The sequence below is a fragment of the Pezoporus flaviventris genome, unplaced genomic scaffold (genome assembly GCF_033815535.1).
Source record: "Pezoporus flaviventris isolate CSIRO_AGI_PZ_B2104156 unplaced genomic scaffold, CSIRO_AGI_Pfla_v1 ptg000066l, whole genome shotgun sequence".
In the NCBI taxonomy this organism is placed as follows: Eukaryota; Metazoa; Chordata; class Aves; order Psittaciformes; family Psittacidae; genus Pezoporus; species Pezoporus flaviventris.
In genome coordinates, this window is record NW_026892614.1 from 16,586,401 (window position 1) to 16,610,790 (window position 24,390).

Below are 24,390 nucleotides of genomic sequence, written 5' to 3' on the forward strand. Positions count from 1 at the left end.
AGGGAGCATGAATGTACGTGGTATAATGCAGGGGCTTATAGGAAAGCCTATGCAATGGCATGCTGCTTCCCTATCTGCACTGAAACTAGCCATTTTCATAACTTTGAAAATCACATTTTCATTATCTAGAGTTACATCAGTGATTGACTGGTCATGGTGATCCAAGTCCTTTTTTTACTACTTTTTGCTGATGAAGTCCCATCTTTTGGCAGAAGGATTTACAACTAGTGTCTTGACTGTGATTTTGTCCTTGTCTCAGTCAGCTTTATTCTATTTCCATTGCTCCCCAGTTGTCTAGTTTGTCCTGTGAGGTATCTCTATTTTACTTTGCATTAATGACATCTCTCAGCCTCACCTGTCCAGCAGATTTTGTCAATGATCTTTTACGTTCTGGACTAAATCATCAATGAAAGTGGTAACTTGAGACTTGTCCAAATCCTCTGCTAGCGGTCTCTAACCTGACCCTTTCCAATAGCTATGCCCTTAGCATGCCTATAGACTTGCTCTTTTCCATTTGTGATTTTAGAGGATGGTCTCAGCCCTGTGCAGATTGGGACAGCATCTGCCCTGCTCACAATCACTTGTGAGGGCCAGATCTAGCAGGGAGAAATGGTGCTGTGAGAGAGATGCATTTCTATAAGGGCCTCTATAAAGTTCTGCAGACTGTCCTTGGCCCTGTTGGTGGCACATAAGGTTCAGAGGGTCAGAAAGGAGCTGCAACAACTTAATGCTCCAACTGAAGCCAGATAACAGTAAACCAACAAACCATACAGCTTCCACTTCCATCCTTACCCTTCATTATCCTTTCTTTTAAACTGTGGAGGGAAGCCATTTTTTCTGGAAGATGAGCCTCCCAAAATCTGTCACATGTGAATGCATCTCTGCAAGTCTTGTCCTTGCTCAAGCAGCTTCATTCCCCCACCTCATGAAACACACCTCAGACATTTGCTGTTTGCTAAATATGCAACACCAGGTCTCAGCTGAGGAATAAACATTTGCTGTTGGGTTGGGATTTCAGGTCCCCAGATTCTGGAACATAAATGACGCATTTATTCCCCAAACTCAAGTACACTCATCTGCTTGAGCCTTGTTTTCATTTTAGGGGTGACCATTCCCAAGCCTTACATCCCATTAGCTTTTCTGCCTTTGCCTCTGCATTATAGCTCCTCCTCAGTGAGAACAGAAGCAAGCTAATGCATGCTTGTGAAAAGAAACCCTGTATTATCCTTAATTTCCATCATGCTGTAATGGCACAGCAACCCCACTTCTCTCCATGCTTGGGGCTGTGGGTTTCTCTGGTCCTTACCCTTGGTGGAGGCTAAAGCAAGATGAAGAGTGTCAGGTTTGCAGCACTTGTGCTCTCTGAATATTGCTAAACAACTTCTCCTTGGAGTGTCATTCAAGGCCCAAGTTACGTAGGTCAGTATGGGGAGAGTTATGCGGTTTACACTGGAAAAAACCCCACTTGCCAAACCAGGAAAAGCCTGGAGCAGCCTAACAGGACACTCAGAAAGGAAACCAGGACATTCAGCAGCTCATGAGCAAGATGTGCCCATTTGCTCATATATGTAACCTAGAATCCCTTACTATTTATGCAGAGACTAGTGTGCAAGCTGGACAACTCATGATCATTATGAAAGATGCAGAAACCGAGTCCCCCACTGCTGGCCTGCCTGGTGGAAAGGCGGCAGAGCAGGCAGGTGAAGCTAGTTCGGGTGGGCGTAGCTGGGGTTTTGGAGTAGGAGGAGCCAGCTGGTGGTGGGAGGATAGTTCACCAGTGGGGGAGAGGGAACTGCTGATGCATTTGGGATATGTAGGATAGTGGTGTGTTTGGCTTTTATCTCTGAAACAGGTAGTCTGGAGCTTGCAGGTAGGTGTTAGGGGGATTCCTGGGCTGGGGCTATGTTGTGGGACTGAAGGTAGCTGAGTAATGAACTGCTGTGGGCTGGTGAGATCTTTTTCATTATATCCTCCTTGGCATGCACTCCTTGGATGCACTCTTGTGGTGGATGGCTAGGAGAGCCTCAGCTTTGTCCTGGAGGTTGCCCTGTGGCTCAGCCTCTAGAGTGGCAATTTGCTGCAGTGTGGTATTGATGCTTGCTGTGTATCTAAACTAATGACTGTTTCTGCTGAGAAACTTGTGGGCTGGAAAGGTATAAGCCTTCATGAGGGTTGCTGCAGGAATGTCTTGCTTCTGAGGTGGAGAAAGTTCTTATTCTTCTGTCCTTTTTGGCAATAAGGAGGCAGTGGCAAGACTGGCTGCTGCTTGACCTGGCAGTAAGGGAGAGTAAGGAATCCCAGTGAAAGGGAGCTGGATGGTAGTTGGGACCTATAGGTTCTGCTTTCTGTTTAAAAGACAAACTTGTCTTGGTGTCAGAAAATTCTGATGCCTCCCAGAAAACGAAGTTTATCCAAGGGAAGTTGAAGCTGGCTGGTAGTTTGTCTTGACTTTATGAATTATGTGTTATTTTGGATTCAAGGTGTCTGCCGATAAGTTATCCTGCACTGTCATTGGCACTGTTTTGCACAAAGATTTGGTTTGTTGTGTTGGGTTCTGGGCACTGCACTGAATGTGGGCACTTAATTCCTCGTATGTTTTGTCATCCTTCACCTTAATGCAACATTAGTAATAGTAATTGTAAAACTTCAATAATTCTGAGAACTTCCCACATGAAAACTTGTTTCAATACAGTAGAAGTAGTGTTCCCTGCTGTGTTCTCTGCCTGAATTTATGCCCAAAGGTGTATGGGCTGTGTGAGATGCAGTTGTAATACTTGCAACTCAGGATAGCTATGTGTTCTGGTTGCTCTTTCTTACTAATATATGGATGGCTCATATGAGTTTCCATCATCTGTCACTTGTTTGCCCAGATATATGTTGACTGTGGTGGGCGGGAGGGAAAAGACAGAAATTTCCACTCACCCTAGCAGTGGGATTTTGCATTTCCTGTACTTACTTTGTCTCTTATGGTAAGACTACATTTCATTTCATAGAGTGGAAACTTCTGGCTTCTGCTGGTTCCTTTGGTTCAGACACATGCAAGCTCTCAAGAAACCCAAGCCAAAAACCGCTGCAAAATAGTCATGGGCTGAATGCACGCTTTTCTTACGTCCTTGGCAGCCAGGAAAAGTCACCACCATTTTGATGGTGCTTCAGCTGCTGTGAGGCTGCTGCCAGGATGCTTGTAGGGCTGGAGCTTTGTAGGAGATGAAGGTGGAAAACCAGGGGTAGGGTAAAACATAGAGATGGAAGGGGGAGTGCTCCGTCAGGGAACTTGAGAAAATGAGTCCTGAAACTTTTTGTTATCTTGTATTTGAAGGTGTTTTCTTGTATCTCCAAGTGGATTATTTGTAGTGAGTGTAGTGATCTCTTCTACAGTCCATAAAGAACATTGACACAGTGTTACGGGGGCTTTCATGGTGCAGATGTTAACATAAAATTAAGGCAAATGGTGATTACCTTAAACTGTGGTTATTTTTCAGTGCACTAGAAATACCCAGCAACTGGATGCTAACCTTAATATGAGGTTAATGACACCTTCCATTCCAGGATAAGTAAAAAGAGATGGACTTTGGCAGATGGATATATAGCAGTCTCTCCTCTGTTTGTGGTGGTGTGTTTTTTTTTTTTTTTACTTCCAAGCACATTTTTCTATGTAGGTGAGGAATGGTGCTCCTCTTGAAAGCACTTGTTCTGAAAACTGGAGAGGCATTGTTGGGGAATGCCAGGGAATTCTGCAAATACATTGACTGCCAAAAAAAGAGTAGCAATTAAACAGCCCTTGAAAAATTGCCTGTCAGAAGACTGAATTCATGTTTTAAACTGACCAGTGACAGCAAACAAAACTAACCAGCTTTTTGGCTAGTGAACAGATAACAGCATTCCCTCAGCCTGTTGTCAGTGTAAGGAATGCCTTTCTTCATTGTTGAATTTCTGTTGCTAAGTAATTAAGGGAAACTTCATCTGCAGTTCACTGAAAGCTTCAGAAGTTGGTTTTAGCAGATAGTGAAGTTGGTGGGGTACACCTTTCTCTTATTCCTTGTATGAATCTGCACTAATGAAGCTCGGTTGATGGCAGACAAAAAGTCAGTGCTTAGACGGCCAGTACAGTGTGATTCACTTTGACAGACTTGATGCCAAATGGTTATTACTCCTCCTCAGTTTTATTTCATCTGATTCATGTGGTGATCCCAGTTACCATAAGGATTGAGGTTTATCCCTGAAATGCGCATTTCCCCTGAACCTGGAATTTCCTAAATTGGTTCAGAAAAAAATGAGAAACTGTAGGGTTTTTTTAATCCTTTTAAGAGAAATTCAAACACTGTCAGTGCTTTCTTCTCTGCTTTAGCTCTTACTCTGTCCCTCTGGGATGAGTTATGGTCTGCTGTTGTATGTTGGTTCCCCTAAGCATACAGGTGTGTGGGGTCAGGCTCACCTTGTTCTGTCTGCAGCAGCATCCATGCTGCTTTCTGGTGCATTGCTATAAGGAAGCAATCTGGATTGGGATTTGGAGAACAGACCCTGAGCAGGGACCTCCTTCTGCAGGCTGTATTACCCTGGAATGCTTGTGGAAATACTTTGTGCTTTTTTTTGTGGTGAATTTCTGTAAGGTTGAGGGTGCTGCTGCTGGCACTTAGCAATCCTTTAGGGTTGGAAAAATTAAGGCAATAATTGTGGAAATGGTACTGTTGGCTGAAAAGCTGATCTTGGCATAACAAAGCTGGAGGTTAGCCAGCTCTAAATGAGGATTCCCCAGCCTAAAATCCCATCTTCCTACCTGGGAGCTCCACTTCTGTCAGTGTCTGGTGTGACTTGGCAGCTGGGCTTCAGGCAAATGTAGACTATATTTGTGAGGAATGGAGACCTTCCTGATGTTTGAGGCGTGTGCTACTGCTGGAGCTGTGTCTAGCCCTATGTCTCTCCATTTTGGAGGTGAGCATGACATCCCATGTACCAGCACTGCCTGGACCTCAAGAAATATCTTCCAAGTGAGAAGTCACACAGCAGATACTTAACTAGGTTTTTGTTTTTTGTATTGAGCCTGGGACTGTGCTAGCCTGCTAGTGTACACCTGTAGCAGTGTAAAAGACTTTACTATAGATTAGTAAGACTACATAGAATCATTTTATGATTAAACGACTGTTTCTGGTCTTCTATCTCCCTCTTGTGGACACACTTCCGAAGAGCATGCAAGGCTGCCGTGGGATGTGTGGCTTGACCCAGCTTGCAACTGATACAAATTAATTGATAGGCGAGCATGTTGTGTGTACTAACTACTAAAGCACACTGGGTTTGCCTTCTCTGCGGTGTACTTCCATTGTGTGAACCATCCTCAAACTGGCCCCATGAATAAAAGCTGCTGCCAAAGAAATTAATAATTTGCATTTCATAGAATCACAGAAGGCTTTGGTTTGGGAGGGACATTTAAGATCATTTGGTTCCAAACACCTTCCACTAGACCAGGTTGCTCTAAACCCTTCCAGTCTGGCCTTGAACACTGCCAGGGACAGGGCAGCCACAGCTTCTCTGGACACCCTGTGCCAGCGCCTCCCCACTCTCATAGAAAAGAATTTCTGCTTAATGTCAAGCAGCCTCTCACATTTTGGCTGTCAGCTGCTACTTTTTTTCTCGTGTTGCTAATATGTTTTTGCAACCAAAACACTGCTGATTCTTACAATGCTGTGTCAGTTTTGGGATATTTCAACAAGGAGAACAGAACCAAGCTTTTAAAAGTGCATCTATGAAAGCTACAAGGATAGTTCAATAAAACTTCAGATTTGCCTGTGTCATGGTCATTCTGGTTCCTGACTTTGCTGCCTTACACAAAGGCTAAGCTGCAAGAAATCTGTCCCTTTGTTACTTGCTGTACAGTAATTCTGGCTCTGAGGCAGCACTTCCAGGACTTCTTGGAAACTCTCATCCTTTTTAACTTTGATTTAATGGCATCTACACTTGTTTTTCTTGACCCTTTACATCTCTTTCAATTGGAGTTTTGAAGGACAGATCATAGCTGGGTAAGAGCTCCTAAGTGCAGCAAAGCATGGTGACTATTGCACTGATTGACTACTCAGATTTGGTCTCAGCTTTCTGTGTCTTAAAGTATGTTAATAAGCACAGACTTCCCTGCTTCAGGTTATTTACTTTTAATCAAGTGCACTTAAAGTGTATCTATTATTATTATTATTAATCTCTTGTCTTGCCTGGACTACAAAAAGCCATGGGAGAAGAGGCTGTGAAGCACCCCTTTGGGCTGGAAGTCTCTGGCTCTGATGGTAGCAAGCAAGCGGTTTCCCTCTGGGGCTCCCCAGTGCTACACAGGAGCTTTTCTAGTTTTGAAAGAAGCATCTTAGCAATAATAATACTTAAAAATCACAATTTAAAATAATAAAGCCTATGGGCAGGGCAGTGTGACGGATGGGAAGAGAGTGGTCCTCAGCCAGCTCAGTTCAGCTCTGCACTATTCTGGCCAGTTCTTGTTGCCTTACAAGGATGTCGGACTCCTCCTGCGAATGTGCTAACGATATTATACTGAGACATGAGGCTAGGAGGCGGAGATGAGTCCGCTACTACAATTTCCCTGTTCTAATGAAGTTTTCTAACTGGTGTCTGAGGTTGCCTCCTAGCCCTGACAGTTATGTTTGAGTAATTCAGGAATAGGGGAACTGATGGCTTGCTGCTAGCTCAGGGCTTGACCATTAAAGAGACTTAAAAACATGTTCATTACTTGCTACATATTTATGCAGTTTTTACCTCCTTTTTTGGCAGGGGAAAATACACCAGGAAACAGATAATTTCCTCAGTGCAAAAGCTGCATAAAAACATATTCTGAGGCTAAGCACTTAAAAAAAAAAAAATATGGCTAGTTCATGAACTAGTAAGATGAGATATACTAGTTAAAATACTTGTGACATAACTTAGATAGCTTTGTGTTACATAAGTAGGTAGCTAGTTTAAAAACTGCTTTTCCTGAAACTGGCTCAGGTTTTCCAAGGGAACCTTTTGGCAAAGTGGAGAATACTTTGGGAAGTCTGGAATCTGGTTATATCAGGTCTAAGGAAGTGATCTTGCCCCTCTGCTCTCAGGAGGCCCCACTTGGAGTATTGTGTACAGTTCTGGTGTCCTCAACATAAAAAGGACATGGAACTGTTGGAACAAGTCCAGAGGAGGCCATGAGGATGATCAGGGGACTGGAGCACCTCCTGTATGAAGATAGGCTGAGAAAGTTGGGGCTGTTCAGCCTGGAGAAGAGAAGGCTGCGTGGAGACCTCATAGCAGCCTTCCAGTATCTGAAGGGGGCCTGTAAGGACTCTTCATTAGGGACTGTAGTGATAGGAAAAGGGGTAACGGTTTCAAACTTATATCTGATCTGAACTTCCTCTGTTTAAGGAAGAAATTATTTACTGTGAGGGTGGTGAGGCACTGGAATGTGTTGCCCAGGGAGGCTGTGAATGCTCCATCCCTGGTGGTGTTCAAGGCCAGGTTCAGCAGAGCCTTGGGTGACATGGTTTAGTGTGAGGTGTTCCTGCCCTATGGCAGGGGGGTTGGAACTTGATGATCTTAAGGTCCTTTCCAGCCCTAACTCTTCTATGATTCTATATAATCTGATGTTAACTTTATAGTTGCTTTTCTTTACTGTTCAGAGAAAAGAGAGCTGCTTTTGCGGAAGAAACTGCCCTGGGTGTAATTTTGTGACCTAGGATAGAAAAGGGATTATATGAACTAAATGGTCCTAGCAGCATTTAGTTGTCAGGTAACAAATGCGCACACAAAATTTGTATTGTTTCTTCCTTTTGTGAAATTTCTTTAGAAAAGAAAGCAGATGACTGTACCAAATCGACTGTACCCAATTGACATGTCCAATGTAGCTTTCCAATTCATGCTTTCCACTGCAGTTTGTTCTGCTGTCATGCTTGTAACATGCTTGTCCAGCTCTTAAGGCTTCTTGGGGATAAATCCTCAACCCTTATTGCTGTGTTTAAAATTAGAAGAGGTTGGAAGGGGGACTGGTGCTGTATGATACCTACCATGGGCCCAGGCTCAGGACCAGGTTCTTGACAGCACGCTGTCATATTCAGCTTCTGGTAGGAGAAAAGGGCATCTATCTAAGTGACTGGATGAATGCCAGCAGTAGGTAACACTGACGTTTGGCTGCTTTGGAGTACTCAGTGCTCCTCTGGGCTGGGTGGATGGTTCACAGTGCTGTGCCACTGGCTCAGCCTCACATCCACCTCACGGTGCCCCTGAACTAGGCTGCATGAAGTGTCCTTTCCCTCCTGAGGTGGAACAGCCTAAACTTGAGCTTAAGTTCCTTGGTATAGCGAATGCATGATGCTACTGCAAATCACACGGTGCAGGTACTGCTGTATTCTGGTTGCGTCAGCTGATCTCAGGTTGAGGAAGATGTGTCAGTGGCAACCTGCCCAAGGAACTGTTGTCTCCAGCCTCTGTGGGGAGAAAAGCAAAATCAAGTCTATCATAGGTAACTGTGTTGCTCTTGCTCCACCCCACAAGCTGTTAAATATGTGTTTATAAATATGTGTTTTTTTCTCATCCCTGTTTTGCTTCTTTGTCGTCTCAACACTTCCCTTCTGCACAGGCTCCATGTGCTGCTTCCTGCACAGGGAGTTCTTAGACTCCATTCCAGAGGAAATAGATTCTCTATTTGCTTTTCCCTGGAAAACCAGGCCAGGATTTTGAAACAAAACCAATTTATTCAGCAATCCTTTGTTATAATTCCCAGGGCAGCCTTCAGGGCTGTGGGAAGAGCAAGGCACATCAGGGCAAAGTGTCTCTGGGGTGAGATTCACTTGTATGCACAGTGAGTGAGCATGCATTGTTCTTGTCTTGTGTGTTTTCTCTTTTAAGGGCAGGAAAGATTTTTGTAACCTTCTGTGAAGAATAGCCTCTCCTGCAGCTCTGACTTGCAGTGTTTAAGTTTCCTCCCCTTAGGTTCCTCCAAGGGCTGTTTCAGCCACAGATGCGTTGCATGTGTGGGGAAAGCAAGTGTTCAGGAATGGGGCACCTTGGCCTTCCAGTAGAAAGTAAGTTAAAGTGCTGCTTATGAATTTATTCTTCTTTATATGACAGAGTGTATAAAATTTGGAAAAGAGGTGACTTTTCAAAATGAGTGAAAGGGTTACAGCAAGAAACACATATGTTTAGCAGCAAGATCAAAAAACAAAAACTGGCCTTCAAGTACATTCCTCCCATCTCCTTTCCCACGAAGCTTTGAGCTTCCAGCCTCCAGTGCAGCCTTTCCCAAAGGTGAGGCTTTACTGGTTGCCTGCAGATGTGTTGACCAGTATTATTATAGATCAGGCTGGAAAGGGCTTTGAGCAACCTGGTCTAGTAGATGTGTCCCTGCCCATGGCTGGGAATTGGAACTAGATGATCTTAATGTCCCTTCCAAACTAAACCATTTCATGTTTGTCCTAAAAGCTTTTGAACCTATTGCTCAGTTAGTTGCATGCAAGCAGGAAGATAGACATATTCCAAAGGTGAGGAAGCAACTGAGACTTGAGGAACATTCTCATGAAATAACTTGGAGTAGGTCTCCTCACTAAGTGGCTGCTGTACACTGGCAACAGCCTCCACTATCTTTGACTCTGTGTGTGCCAATCAGGCTCCTTAGGCTGTGCTGAAGCATGTAAGCAGAAGCATCTGGTGTGATGGGATGGTGTAGGTGCGTGGGCTTGGGATTCTTTCTGAACTGCTTGGTGTTATTTTGTTGTGCAGGGCACAAGTTACTATGTGCTGTGTGAAATGCCTCTTTCTATCTCCACATGTACATATCCGAAGTCAAGGAGGTTATAAGTAGAGAGAATGTGTGGTTCTACCTATTGGCAAAAAGGAGTTTATAAGTAGAATGTGTGGGTTCTACCTATTGACAAAAAGGTATAGTCTTCACTGAAGTTGAAGTAAATAGGAGAATCTAAGTTCAGAGACATAAGACTTGGCTTTATTGTTTTACATGAGTGTTAAGGCAAGATTGCTTACTTCTTTCTTCTCCACAAAAATTTCATTTGATACTTAATCTTTCCCAATAAAGCCATCATTGTCTCATACAGCTTAAGGAGAATGCCCATCACCAACTTGCTCATGAGTTTCACAGGCTAATGCAGGTCTTGAGCTTATTTATCCCATCACTTGATGCCACAGCCATTAAAATTCAGGCTTGCCCCATGTAAGGATAATGCAAGCTATCCTTCGAGTCTTCCCATAACATTAGTAATAATCAGCAGACACGGGGCAAGAGGCTGAGGGAGACAAATGGCTTCTGGACAAATATCTTCAGCTTATGCACTCATGGAATGTTCCCAGTACTGCTTCTCCCTGCTTTCTGCATCACTCTGGAACTTCTGCCTGTGACCTTTTCTAGGCTGTTCAGTGCCTTGTTATGGGGTTGAAAAGCCCTTGGATGGACTTATAATGCTTTTTCATTGTTTATATTCTACTTTCTTTTTGGTGAGACAAGAGCTCTTAATAAGCATTTGGAAGTTATACAACAATGCAACTTGAAAGTCAGTGATGTGTTTAAACTCCAGCTAAGTAGTTCATGAGGGCCAGACTAGAGGGATGGAAACTGGAGTCAATTGTGGGGCTGGCCAGGAATTCATTGCTAAAACAGCTTTGTTTTTTTTTTGCTTATGTGGGGAATGTTTTGTTGGAGAGGTGTGGATGAATGGCAGGTAATGCACTGGGAGGGCGCTGTGCCTGGGTGTCCATATTGATAACCGCTTGTGAGGGTGTTTCCCTGCTGGAAGTGCCATAGCTTCTGACCACAGAGCAGTCAAGCCCCATTTCAGAGCTCCTGGTTCAGATGCAGCTATTAAATTTTGAAGAGAAATGCTCAAAATAAAGTATTTCATGGATAGTTTTTTTGCAGCAATTTTGCTTGGTTTGGATTCTCCCTTCCATGGGGAACATTTACATTCCAAAACTGAGCAGAAATGTAGCTTCACAATCACAGTTCCTTAAATGAAAGGGCACAAATCGTGGCTGTTCATTGCAGTGGGGCCCATGTCTGAAGGAAGTGCTAGAAAAGAATGTGTGACAATAGCAGAAGAAAGAAAACGTTTCTGTATTAATAATACAGATTATATATAGAAGTTGATGAAATAACTTCTTTTGATTGAGCAACGTGTCCTGTGTATCAGCAGAGGTAATCTGCCAGTAGTCTTGACAGCCGGTAGCTATAGATGTTGATCTAGCTGGGTAAATATTGCATCCAGTAAACAAATTATGTCTCCATGTAGAAACTGTGCACATGAATTGCCAAGGATGTATGTTTAACAATACAGAAGCCTGCATAATTCAGATTACTGTGTAAATGATTCTTTTGGAATTGTGTATGAAGTAACTAAAATAACACCCAGTTGCAATGCCAAGGTTCAACATAAAATACGTTGCAAGCCACCCCTGTCCTCTGCATAAGACTAAATCCCTGCTCTGAAGAAGCATTGATTTTTTTTTGCTGTATGCACCCTGGAATGCTACAAAGGTTGTGATATAAGATCTGGAAATAAGAATCTGTGGAATAGCAACTCCAGTTTAACTTTTTTCTCAATTGTACTGGGTTCAAAGGGACCTACAAATGGTAAGTAACATGTCCCAAGATGTGCAAGGGTCATGCTGATAACTAGAATGTCATTCTCTTGTGAAAATAAAATCTGATTTGTTGTTGTCCATCTGATCAGATGCAGACTAGTACTTGTGTAAGCAAATCCTCCAGAAAGTTCAATGCTGTAGCTCAGTCAGCTGTGCTTCCAGGGAAGAGAAGCTCATAAGAAAATTAAGAAGGAAATGTGGGCTTCAGTATTGCAATAATGTTCCTAGGTAGGTTTTAAACATATCTGGAAGCAAATGGTTGTGTAATGCCCAGTGTTCAAACAGTGTTAAAACAGAGCTTTTGGAAAAGCCATTGGGAATTTTGTATAAAATCTGACAATAAATCCCTATATAGCGAAAATGCAAGCTTAAAGGTTTGAGATTCACAGCTGTGACTTCAGCCAAGATCAACTGCTTATTCAGCTTCACCTATTGCAAGCTGTTTTTCAACCAGTGTGAAATGTTAGGGTATTTCTTGAGTTTTCAAATATTGTAATATTGTTCAGAGATACCTTGGATTGTTCACCTGAACAGAATGTCTTTTTTCCTGAGGGATGCAGAAAAAGCTAGTAACAGTGTAGTAACTGTGATGTACTGGAAGCAAGCATTGCTTTAATCCACAGTGAGGCAGTAATGGTTTACCTAGTGCCTCTCTTGTTTTAATCTCTTTAACATGTAGGCAGGAATGAAATAGAAGTTTTGCAACATGTATCACTATTCCAGGGAGAATCATTGTTTGGAACTTTTTTCACAAGTGTAAGCTAAATCTATTTAGTAATATTGACTATAGCTTTCTGTCCATTTTACTAGGGAAGTCTGTTAACCACATGTTTTCCTGATATTAATTGTGGGGAAATCATGTGTGCTTTGTTAGGGGACTACTAGTTGTACTAAGGCTTCATTTGAAAGGATGGTTGAGCTGGGGCATAAAGCAATGCTTCATCTAAGTCTTGAGCAATGATGAGCTCTGCTTTCTAGGGTGTGTGGCTACAGGACATGCTGCTTCAAAGTGGCTGTTTGAATGTACAGATCTAGCAATGTGTATGTAACGGAGAAAGCTCTTGGCACAATTGCTGAAGAAATAGCTGGCATGAAAATACTCTGTTTTTTTACCACATACCACAGCACAAGACCAGCTTTTATAGGAAGAAGAGTTGAGGGTCTTTAAAGGTCAGACTCAGTGACAAGCACAAGGTTTCTATAGTGATCTTCTGGTAGTAAGTCAGTATCAGTGTCCAACTTCAATAGAAATATTAATAGGAGAAGGTGAATGTGCTTCCCAGAGCAACAGGGGTAGGAGAAACTTTTCTTTAAAAGCTGTGGCCAAGGAGCAGCAAGGCACCCTGACTTGGTTGCTTGCTGTAGTTTAATTTTGGCAGAAAAGAGTCGTCTGTCATTTGCTGCAAGCCCATGAAGCATCCATTAGTACTGTGCCTTGTTCACATCAGTCTTTGCACTTGTTATTTGCCCCTGCCTGGTTTTACTGCTGCAAAGAGACTCTTCTATTATACAGCCCTAGTTTGACTGCAAGTGTTTGTGCTTTGCGATACTGATATCACTCTCACTTCACTCAGTTGCAGAGTTTAGAGCTGTGGCTGGCCTTTCTCCAGGAATTCAGCTATCCATATTTTAAGGGTGGACATTGAAATGCGTGCAAGCTGGAAATAATTGTTGAAATCTTTTTCTAATTAAAAAGAGATGAATGCAGTATAAGGTTATTTGCCTGCAAAAGAATTGCAGCATTCAAGTGGACAGTTTCTAAAACTACCAACTTGTGTTACATATTAAATATGAGCATGCTGAGAAGCTTCAACTCACTTGAGTATGAATTATGTCAAATTTTTGCCTTGTATTAAAAATATCCATAGCTTGAGATAGATATCTTTTCATAATCAGACCATATGTCTGCTTGTTTGCCTTTTCCAAGCTGCGGTCTGTTTAAGCTCCAGCACCTCACTGAGAAGTGCGCAATTGCCCTCTGTGCCCATATTGAGTCTTCTTCAAATAAGTGCTTCTGGGCAAGAAAAATTTCCCTGGCACCTAGAACGATATGAAATTGGTGTCCAATCGCTAACTCTCTGGAGGAGAGACTTGTTCTTTCTATTTATGTCTAAAGCACCTGTTCACAGAAAGTGCCTGCTACTACTGTGTTCTACAAACGAACTTGGCTACTCAAATCTAGACCTGGTCCTTTGTGATGCTGTGCAAATAGTATGAACAGATTCCTGTCCCAACTATTCATAATTAAATATTAAAAAGATAGTGTGAGTTAGGAGGACATCTGCTCATTGGTGAGATTACTTTATTACTGGAATACTAGAATAAACATCCTCAGAACTTTGTGATTTAACAGTGTTTGGAATAAAGCAGCATATTAAAGAAACTGTTTTTCTGTCTATAAAAATCAGCTCTGTGAATCTAAGTACTACAGTGCTGTGTCTCATGAAACATATCTATTCTATTAATCATTTTAATAAAATGGAAAGCACTCAAAACTGTCAGAGGGTTAAATGGGTTGGATAGCTGTCATATTGTTTATTGGTATTTACTCACTTGACTCTGACATAGTATACTTCTAATTGGCAGGCAGGCAAATGAATTGGCCATAATTCTTCCTGCAATGCTCTCAGCATGATGCAAGGCAACGAGAGGAAAGGAGAAGCTCGACTAGTAACATGCATTGGCGGTGGGGGAATAACAGGGCAAATACCAGAAATCAGAGCTGAAAGAATAAAGGTAACTTCAGAGGAGAGGAAACTATGCATGCAGAAAGTTTCATTGCACTGATAGGAGCTTTTGAGAAAGAGAGAGACAATTGGAAACAACCTTCCCTGCTCCCCAGGGGACTGATTTTTCTTTTGTAGTCTCTTCTGTGTGGGATCCCTCATTGAAAGCAGTGATGAGCTCCCTGAATGAAAAAATGGCTCTGAGCCTGGAGCTATGGGGTCCAAGTTGCAGAAGATTTGGTTTCAGGCCTACGGCAGACCCATGCCAGCCTTGACATTTTTATTTACACTTGGATTAATGTGGAGCATGTAGAGTCCTCTAAGTGAACATATGGTAGTAGCCACAGTGATGTCATATTTTGTGCACACAGATACATCTCCATGTCTCTTAATTAAGCTGCTTTTGAGTTTTGAGGTAAATTCTTCAGTAATCAAATTAAAATCAAAGGGGGGAATTTGAGAGTAGTGGGATGCAGTCTTAGACCTTGGGTATAAATTACTTCTAACATTTGAAAGCTGCAAGCCAGCAGAATTCAGCAGTTGGCTACAGTGTCTTATTGAGCCTTGGTGCCTGGAGAGATTTAATATGAATGCAGTGAGCGCCCAAAAGGACACCTGGTTACTTCAGTGCTGGAGAGGTTTAATGTGACCCAGCCTTCCTTCCTTAGAAGAAAAAGCAAAGAAACTAAAACCAAGTTCTTCTGGTAATACTGACTCTTTTAAGATGGAAAAGATCATAAAGAAAGAAACTAGATACTGCTCTGTGTGTAAGGAGAGAAAAAATTAGAAAGGGAGGCAGAAGAAGGTTTTGAGGACTTCCCATAAACTTCAGTTAACAGAAATCCAGATGCATATCAGCACAGGATTCATGTGCTAAGGAAAAACGTTTCTTAAAAAACAAGAGGGAGAATGGTGCTTCAAATTGGAATTCTGAAATAATATTAAATGCTCGACTTTTGGTTCCAGTGTTTGAAAATGACTGCCAAAACCTTGTAATGACTGTCTGTTATGATGGTTGCCACTGCTACTAACCATTCTCCTATTCATTACCCTTTATCTCAAAAGAAAAAGCTGTTTCATTAGTGGAATTTGCTGTATTCTTTGGGGAAGCAGCAAGCAGAAGTTGGAGAGGAGGAAGAATGGGGCTGACCGCTGTATTTACTGACTCGGACACTTCTGCTTGCTTATTTCATGACTAACAGACTTCCAGAAGGGAAGCAGGGCTTAAGGAAAGAAATAACTTTTCACAGACATAACAGCCCTCTGAAGATTAGCCTGTGTTACTTTAAATTTGATTAAACCCATGCCAGGATATTGCTTTCAGATACTTTGTTCAAGGGGAAAGTGGCTTAAAAAGTGTAAGGAATTTGGGTCACAAATTAACAATTTTTTCCATTGTTCTCCTTCCTCTCTGGTTAATAAAGTGTAGCATGATTTGGAGAACTCATCATGTACAACAATTGGAGGAATAGCCCATATTGCAATCTGGTAGCTCTTCCATGCAGGACACAGTCTGTTTGTGATATTCTTTCTGCTTTATCTCAGTCACCAGCTGTGTAACCTCTGAGAGAGACTCTTACCGAACATAACACTAGAGGTGATGTGCCCATTTCCACTGCTGTTGTTCCTTGATTTTTTCCCAGTATGATCATCACTACAATATATCTACGTAATGTCAGCTGCCATTTTAAGTCTGAAATCTGCTTTGTTTAAAAGACTATTTTATTGCCACCTTCTAGGATTATTATTTTTTATTAAAAAAAAAAAGCTTGGAAATTATTCTCTGGAATATGCTTGGAAAATATGCACTGAATTATAGTAGGAGCTTGTGATGTGGCATGGCTTCACCCAAGATATCCTTTTTGGGCTATTTTATTCTGCAAGATACTGCTCCAGAAAAAAAATGGGCAAGAACAGGCTAGGTGAGTCTGGCTGAGGTTAAACAGGAAGCTTGTGGCAGAGCCTAAGCCAAGCTCAGCTCTCTCATAGCAGAAGTATCCCTCTTGTTTCCTAGATTTTTAACAAAGTTGCAGAATTGCTTTTTGCCTTTTTAAAGGTGTACCCTGGATGGTTTCTATTAGGCAAAAACATAAGCTTGGTGTTAGTGTGTGGGAGGAGTGTAAGAAAACGAAGAAACAAAAGACATTTTTCACAATCCCTGGAAAGCTTTCAAAAAGAAAGTATTAATGCATTAGGGGAGAAGTATGAAGAAAGCGCACACAGCTGCTATCAAGTAAATTATGCAGGGCTGATCAGATGACAAAAATGTTGGAGTATGCTTTGGGGACTATAACTGCATCACCAAACAAAAGCTGGGAGAAGCCGCATAAGTAAGCAGGAGTTTTTGTTGATGAAAAACTGTTCTGCTGATGTACTTTTAGTTATAAAATGTTCAAGCTCTCCCTGCTGCTGGATCCTCACCTAAGAAAGCTCTTACTGTTCCTTAGAATTGCCAGCATGAAAGCAAAGTGATACTAATATCTTGCATATTGTGACTTACAGTTTTGGTACCCACTTACATGCAGAATCTTCAGATACTGGAAATGTGGGAAATTTAAGTCCTGCAATTCCCCCACAGAATAATGGGCTCTGTCCTATTCAGAAGGAGGCAATTCTACACATCCACTAAGCTAAGGGTGGGTTGCAGAAAGTGTGGCTTATCTGCTGATGCATGGACAACAGTCACTTAAAAATCCAAAACAACTTTTTGGAGGCGGGGCTCGAGTTAGCTGTTGTGTACAGGTCATGACAGTTCTGCAGCAGTCCCCTGTAAGGGAAGATGCATGTTTCTCAAGGGATAATGTTTTTTTTCTGCAATGGAATTGTATATAGCTTCCAATGCCTTTTTGGTAGTCACCTCTTCAGTATTGAGGCTCATAGCAGGAAGAGGCAGGATTTTTCTGTAAGATGCAAGCTTTGACTTTACCTGTCTGAAAGAAAATCCAGAAGTCAGGAAGCAGTGGGCACAAAGTGGGGACGGGGGGGGGGGAGAAGTGTTTGAATTGAATATTTTGTATCATGAGGGTGGTCAAGCAGTGGAAAATGCTGCCCAGGGAGGGTGTACAGTCTTTAGAAATATTCAAAACCAGTCCTAAGCAATCTGCTATAGCTGATCCTGCTTTGAGCAGGGGAGTTGGACTAGATGAACTCCAGAAATTACTTCCCAACTTGGCAATTCTGAGATTTTTGTGAATTAAGATAAGGCCTAAGCACTTAGCATCTTATTCGTCTATTGAATAACCAATCCTGGTGATGTTTCAAAGTGTCAGTAAGTGGAGATAAGTAAGAATAGCTGTTGGCCGATTTCCAAGTGACTATAAGTTGAGGTTAACTGAAACATCCCTGCCTTGAAGTGTATCACTCCCTCTCCAGTGATAGATCCTACAAAGTGACTTTACAGGAAATGGAAAAGTGCTATTAATTCAAGATCGTGAATGCTTGATTTAACACCAAAAGCAAGATTCCAGTTCTATTTAGTTGCTTAGATCAAAGACAGCAAGCTAGATAGCCTTAGAGTCATAGAATGGTTAGGGTTGGAAAGGACCTTAAGATCATCTAGTTTCAACCCCCCTGCCATGGGCAGGGACACCTCACACTAAACCATGTCACCCAAGGCTCTCTTCAGCCTGGGCTTGGACACCACCAGCTTCCCTGAGCAGCCCATTCCAGTGCCTCACCACCCTCACAGTAAAGAACTTCTTCCTTATATCTAACCTGAACTTCCCCTGTTTGATTCTGTTACCCCTTGTCCTGTCACTACAGTTCCTGATGAAGAGTCCCTCCCCAGCAAGCTTGTAGGCCCCCTTCAGATACTGGAAGGCTGCTATGAGGTCTCCAAGCAGCCTTTTCTTCTCCAGGCTCGACAGCTCCAACCTTCTCAGCTTATCTTCATTATGGGAGGTGTTCCAGTTCCCTGATCATCCTCGTGGCCCTCCTCTGGATTTGTTCCAACAGTTCCATGTCCTTTTTATGTTGAGGGCACCAGAACTGCACACAATACTCCAAGTGAGGTCTCATGAGAGCAGAGTAGAGGGGCAGGATCAGCCCCTTTGACCTGCTGGTCACACTCCTTTTGATGCAGCCCAGGATACGGTTGGCTTTCTTGGCTGCACGCGCACACTGCTGGCTCATGTTCAGTTTCTCATTGACCAAGACCCCCAAGTCCTTCTCCACAGGGCTGCTCTGAATCTCTTCTCTGCCCAGCCTGTAGCTGTGCCTGGGATAGCCCTGACCCAGGTGTAGGACCTTGCACTTGGCTTGAACTTCATGAAATTGGCATTGACCCACCTCTCCAGCATGTCAAGATCCCTTTGGATGGCATTCTTTCCCTCCAGTGTATCAACCGAAACACACATCATGGTGTCATTGTCAAACTCGCTGAGGGCTCACTCAGTCCCATTGTCCAAGTTGCTGACAAAGACATTGAACAGGATCGGTCCCAGCACTTGACCCTGGAGGGACACCAGTTGTTACTGGTCTCCAGCTGGACATTAAGCCATTGACTACAACTCTCTGTGTGTGGCCCTCTGCATGTGACCAATTCCTTATCTGTGAGCTGATCCATCCATCAAATTGATGGATGATCTTGTCTCTCCATTTTAGAGACAAGAATGTCATGTGAGACTGTCTCAAAAGCTTTGCATGGGTTCACGTAGGTGATGTCAACTGCTCTGTTCCTATCCATCAGTTCCATCATAGAAAGCAATCAAATTGGTCAGGCATGATTTGCTCTTAGTGATGCCATGTTACAGTCCACACGTAGCTAGAGACGTGTAGAACAAAGGAATTTCCTTCCTGTTTAGTCCAAAAGTTGTGTGCATAAATTTGAATGTGCAAATATACCCAAGTAGCCAAGCATAGGGAACTGCGTCCCTTGCCGCAACCTGGGTGATAACCAGGCCTTTGTGACCATGAGTTGAGGTAGTGTTTGTGACTAAAAGCTCCTGAGATGTTGGGTCCCCTTGATAAGATTAAAGCACACCTGAGCATGAAAAACCCAGCTGCTGATGCTACTCCCGTTCAAAAAGTCAGAGAAGGAAGCAATGTCTGCCTCTTGCTTAGTGGCTTGGCAGCTACTTGCAACTCCTCACTAGGAAGTGATAGCTTTGGGTTCAGCTATTTCTGTAGTATATCCCCCACTTTCCAGGAATATCCCAAATTCACAAACTGGGAAAATATCCAGGCTGGACTTGGACTCTGGACTAGCTTTGCTGCAAAGAAGTAGGAGATCAAATGATGGCCAAGCAAAAGCAACATAACTCTATAGTTTAGTGTCAGTGGTAATTTCCAGAGTTATTTCTGCAGCTTAAAATGTGCTATTCAGCCCTGGACCAAATGCTTTAGCTACGAGGCTGTCATGCTAAAGTCGGGTTCAACTGCTCTGTTTCAACAGGACCAAGACTAGCTGAGATCAATGCAGAATTCCAGAAGAGCATTTGCTGCTTTGAATGTCAGACAGGTGGAAGCGTCTGTGGGTCAAATACAGTTGTAGAGAAAAGAAAGCATCTAAATATATGCCGTGGCATTCAGTATGGGGAGGTCCAGTAGTTCACTACTCTGCATATGCCCTTTCTGGGTCATTCTTCAGAGAACAGCTTGTCTGTTGACTCCCTGGATTAAACTACCCAGCTGCCAGTGCACACACAATTTTTAGAGGTGTACTAGAATGAGACACAGAATCTAAACCTAGATCTATTGTGTTCCTAATTGTACCCAACAACTAGAAAATAATGATAAGAGCAAAGTATAGAGATACTGCTTCAGAGTACCCTCACAGAACAATACCTGGATGTGCTTAAGTGTTCTTGTCTCCAAGATATGGGATTTAAAAGTTTGCAGAGATGTTTTAGATTGCTCTCAACAGTTGAGACCAAAAATCTCTGTTACCCTAAGAATCCTTAGGGTGGGCAAGACCTACACTCCATAAAACACCTAAAACCTCAATTATATAGCCTCTTCCTCATCTGTGCAAGAGATATTGCCTTCTGAGATTGTATTAAAATGAGCTACATCACTCAAGCAGTCTGATTTCAGTGGGTTCTATGCAAGGGTCTTGTGCCACTGAGGTACACTGGTAAGAATGTAGAGTTTTGATAACAGTAGGAAAGTGTTCCAGGTTTTGTCCAGGAAATTATAGGTTATAGTTTTGGTAGCTCAAGGCAGCTGAAGCTTTCGATAACAGTGAGGAAAAAGCTCATTTTTCACTTTTACTCTCTTGGCTGGGGGCAAATGCAACCCATGTGGCACTGAGCTTTTCAATTTCCACATGCTATCCAGTAGTCATGGTTGTAAGCCATCTTGTTACAATTTTTGTTGATCACTTTGGTAGGTCACTTTTGGTAGACAGTTCAGCCTGATGTTTCTGCAGTGCACACTGGAGATGAAATAATTAAGATTGTATTGTAATAACAATAATCAGCAACCCCACTTCTAAGTTAAAGTGTGAGGAAGCAGGTCTTGCTACACTAAACTATTCTGCAGTCTGAGCTGGCTTAGCCTGTCACTGACTTTCAGCTGAGTTTTGGTGGGTCATCTGTCATAGCAATAGGAGCTGTATATCCTTTATGCAGATTAACGTCAGATTATAGGTTTTGCAGATTAACCTTGCTCAGTAAACTGTTCTTGGCCTTCTGCACTGTGTTTGAAGGACACCTAGCTAATGGGTGCTTGAGCCAGCAATTGAGGTTTCCAAGCAGGATTGCAATTGGGTCAGCAGTTCTGTTTTCAGGCAGAATTTGATCATACTGGGTAATGTTGGAGGGGGTTGCCCTTCAGTGCTTTCCCATGGTGCAGTGATTAATGATCAGTTAATGACAATACAATGATAATCCCTTCAGCAGGTAAGTAGGCCAAATTCAGTACTGTATTTCTGTATCTCTTATGTCTCTTTTTAATTATTAATAAAACCCCCAAACAAGCGCCCAAGAAACATTTTTAGATGTTTTTGTAATTGCTAACATTCTTAAAGGAAGAATGATAAAGCTGTATTTAGGCATGACTTAAGGTTCCTCCATTTACATGTTTGAAAACTGCCTGATTCAAGGTCGTCTATAATACCCACCCTTTTTGCATTTCAGGGCTGACTTGTAAGTTCAGTACTGTAGCAATGTATGTGTCTAGATATCCAATCTGGCTGGGATTTTAGATAGGAGAACAAGAGCAACTATCTCTTTGAAGGCAAGAAAGTGCCAGTGATTTAAAAGGAGGCTGTAACTGTAAAAGGAGACTGCACGAAATGGCATAAAACCAAACCTGCCTTGTAAGAGGTATAAAGTCAGATCTGTAGGTCATTCACTAATATCAGAAGAGCTGTGTGCTTACTTTTGTGAGAATATAGCTTATAAAACCACATTACAGTTTGGACTTTATTTTCCTGCATGGTTGATCTTAACTTTTTTCTTTTTTTTTACAGTCAATGCTGGCTTCCATTGACTGTAAAATTAGGTCAATTGCTTTGTGCTATCCTGGTGGAATTCACTGTACCATGTGTTCATCTGATGACCCTCATCTCTGTTAACCATGAAGACTGAGTAACAGAACCACAGAGCTAACTACATTAATTTTTGCATCTTGAAGTAAGGTTTAATAGGGCTGTGACAGAGGCTTATATTTCATTCCTAACCTGACTTTAAAAGAAATGTAAAATAGACATTCTTTTTCTCCTACTGGGTCTTAAAAAGCTGAGCATTTGAAAGGTGCTAGAGTGATTTGGATGGCACATGAACTAAATATGAACTGGTGTCAAAAAAAAAAAAAATCTAGTTACATCACTTCATAGCTGATTATTGAATTTTTTCTTGCTTCCCTTCAGAGGCTGATGGGTCTGATGTAGGGAGCAATTCTTGTGTTTTAAAATTCTTTAATTGTAAACGTAACTTCCCATCTTACATTCCTAATGGACACTGGTGGTTTTGTTTAAAACATATTCTGAAGAGAAAATAGATTTCACAGAATCATAGAAGGGTTTGATCTGGAAGGGACTTTAAAGATCATATAGTTTCAAACCCCCTGCCACTGGCAGGGACACTTTCCACTAGACCAGGTTGTTCCAAGCCCTTTTACTCAGGTCCAACCTGGCCTTGAACACCTCCAGGGATGGGGCAGCCACAGCGTCTCTGGGCAACCTGTTCCAGTGTCTCAGAAACCTTATTGTGAAGCTTTTTTTCCTAATACGTACTCTAAATCTGCCTTCATTCAGTTTAAAGCCATTCCTCCTTCTCCTGTCACTACATGCCCTTTTAAAAAGTCCCTCTCCAGCTTTCTTTAGGTACTGGAAGACTGCTTTAATGTTTTATAAGGCAAATTCATTGACAATACAATGCAGAATGAAAACTGAGCTGGATAACTCTGCAATAGTAACACAATAGAGCAGATACTGCACTTTGACTACCCTTTATATAAAACAGTGCAGGCAACTTGGAAGTTTCAAATGCAGCCAGGGACTGGAAGGCTAAAATGAAACTATTATCTCTTTGTGTAACCACTGCATATACAATGTCTTTAATGAGACTCTGTTAAAAGTTGTTCTGCCGGCGTAAATGGTTCAGGGTATCATCTATCAAATGCAAATAAAACCTGACAGTTTTCTAAGGGCTAGGTTTACACTTAGTGGCAAGTTTAAAGCTGGTTGATAAAGACAGAAGAACCATTTTGATGGTCTTCTATCTAGCACTGCTCTTAGTGTTATTGAGCAACGTCCTTTGTAATAGTGTCACTTATTTTTATAAACATGGAAACCAGTCATGAAAGTTGTATAACAATCATATGTGCCATCTTTGACAGAGCAAGGAGTGCAACTTGCACCACAATTTCTGGACCAAAGCAGGAAAAATTGAGTTACAACTCCAAAACATCAATTAATTTGGAGTGTGAGTAGGTTAAATTGTTGTAACAGATGGTGAACTCTGTTTTCTTGCCAGTGTGATAAAGTAGATAACAAACTATACAGGTTTGGCATCAGTAATACTGATAACCTCAACAGTAGTGACTATTAGGGATGGGCAAGTACTTATTCCTTAAGGAGATCTGGCCTCATTCACATCTTTTTGTTATGGCAGCAGGAATTTTTCATGCTCTAGCATATTGGGTCAATTGTAATTAGCTATGAAGTCATGTTGAATGTGATGAGCAGCTTCTATTCTCTCCAAAAAAAGTGATAAGTAATTCTGGCAAGGGCTGAATTTTCTGCTTCAAGTTTGGGATTTATGTATTTATTTGTTTGGGGTTTTTTGGTTTTTGTTTTTTTTTTTGGGGGGGGGGGCGGTGGTTCAGGAGTATATTTAATCTAAAGCAATTGGGGAAAAGTAAACTTCTCGAATTAAAAAAAAAAAAAAAAAAATACGGTGCATTAATCCTCAAACAAACTTCTTAAAATTCCAATTCAGCAATAAAGCCCAGACCCATTTATTTGCCCCCTACCTCTAAGTTAGGGATTTGATGAGCCAGTAGTTTATCAAAAAGGCTAGGGGCCCCAGTAGTGAATGCTGTGACATTTACACCCTTGTGTGAATCAAAGCCAGACTTTTCAGAGCTCAATGCTCCAGCTGTGTTGAAGGCCTGGAAAGCATTTTTATTTGGCATCTAGCACCAGTGAAGCCCCTTACAGTAGAATTGCTCCAATTAACAGCCATCCTGGTGGATTTGGACTGCCTCCACCTGAAGCAGGGCAAAACGCAGGACACTTTCAAATTACGAGCAATTTTCTGACTTTGCTGAGATTGTTTTGATTCAGATTAGTCCCCGTCCCCTCCTCCCTGCTAGCAACAGGGTCATGTCAGGAAGGAATGCAACATCTCTGGTTGAATTCAGTGGGTAATCTTATGGGGTTTGCAGAGTTACTTGGAGAACTGAGAGCTTCAGTCTGTACTATGGACTAGTGCCCAGTGTGGCTAGTAAAAGTAAGAACACTGTTAAAGTCATTACCAGAGAAAAAACACACCAACTAACTTCGAATGGGCTGCTGGTTTCTTGAGACAGGGCCAAGCTTCTTTTGATATAGAGACTCTTGCCAGTTACCCACCCTTTATATATGTGTATATATAAAATGTTCTTTTTTAGC

At 42.0% G+C, this 24,390-nt stretch overlaps 1 protein-coding gene across 3 annotated transcripts in view; it reads left to right on the top strand.

Annotated features, from left to right (window-relative positions):
* TBXT (T-box transcription factor T) overlaps positions 1 to 24,390 on the top strand; it is a 55,970-nt gene that overhangs the window by 13,375 nt on the left and 18,205 nt on the right. The window contains exon 8 of one of the 3 annotated variants that reach the window (XR_009746578.1): positions 14,194 to 14,300. Coding sequence is in view for 2 of the 3 variants with exons in the window: in XM_061471394.1 (XP_061327378.1) it covers positions 21,745 to 21,862 (118 nt within the window). In the remaining variant the exon portion in view is untranslated. Of the gene's footprint in view, positions 1 to 14,193; positions 14,334 to 21,744; positions 21,908 to 24,390 lie in introns of those variants that run through there. The other 2 variants (XM_061471394.1, XM_061471395.1) reach the window with 2 other exon arrangements.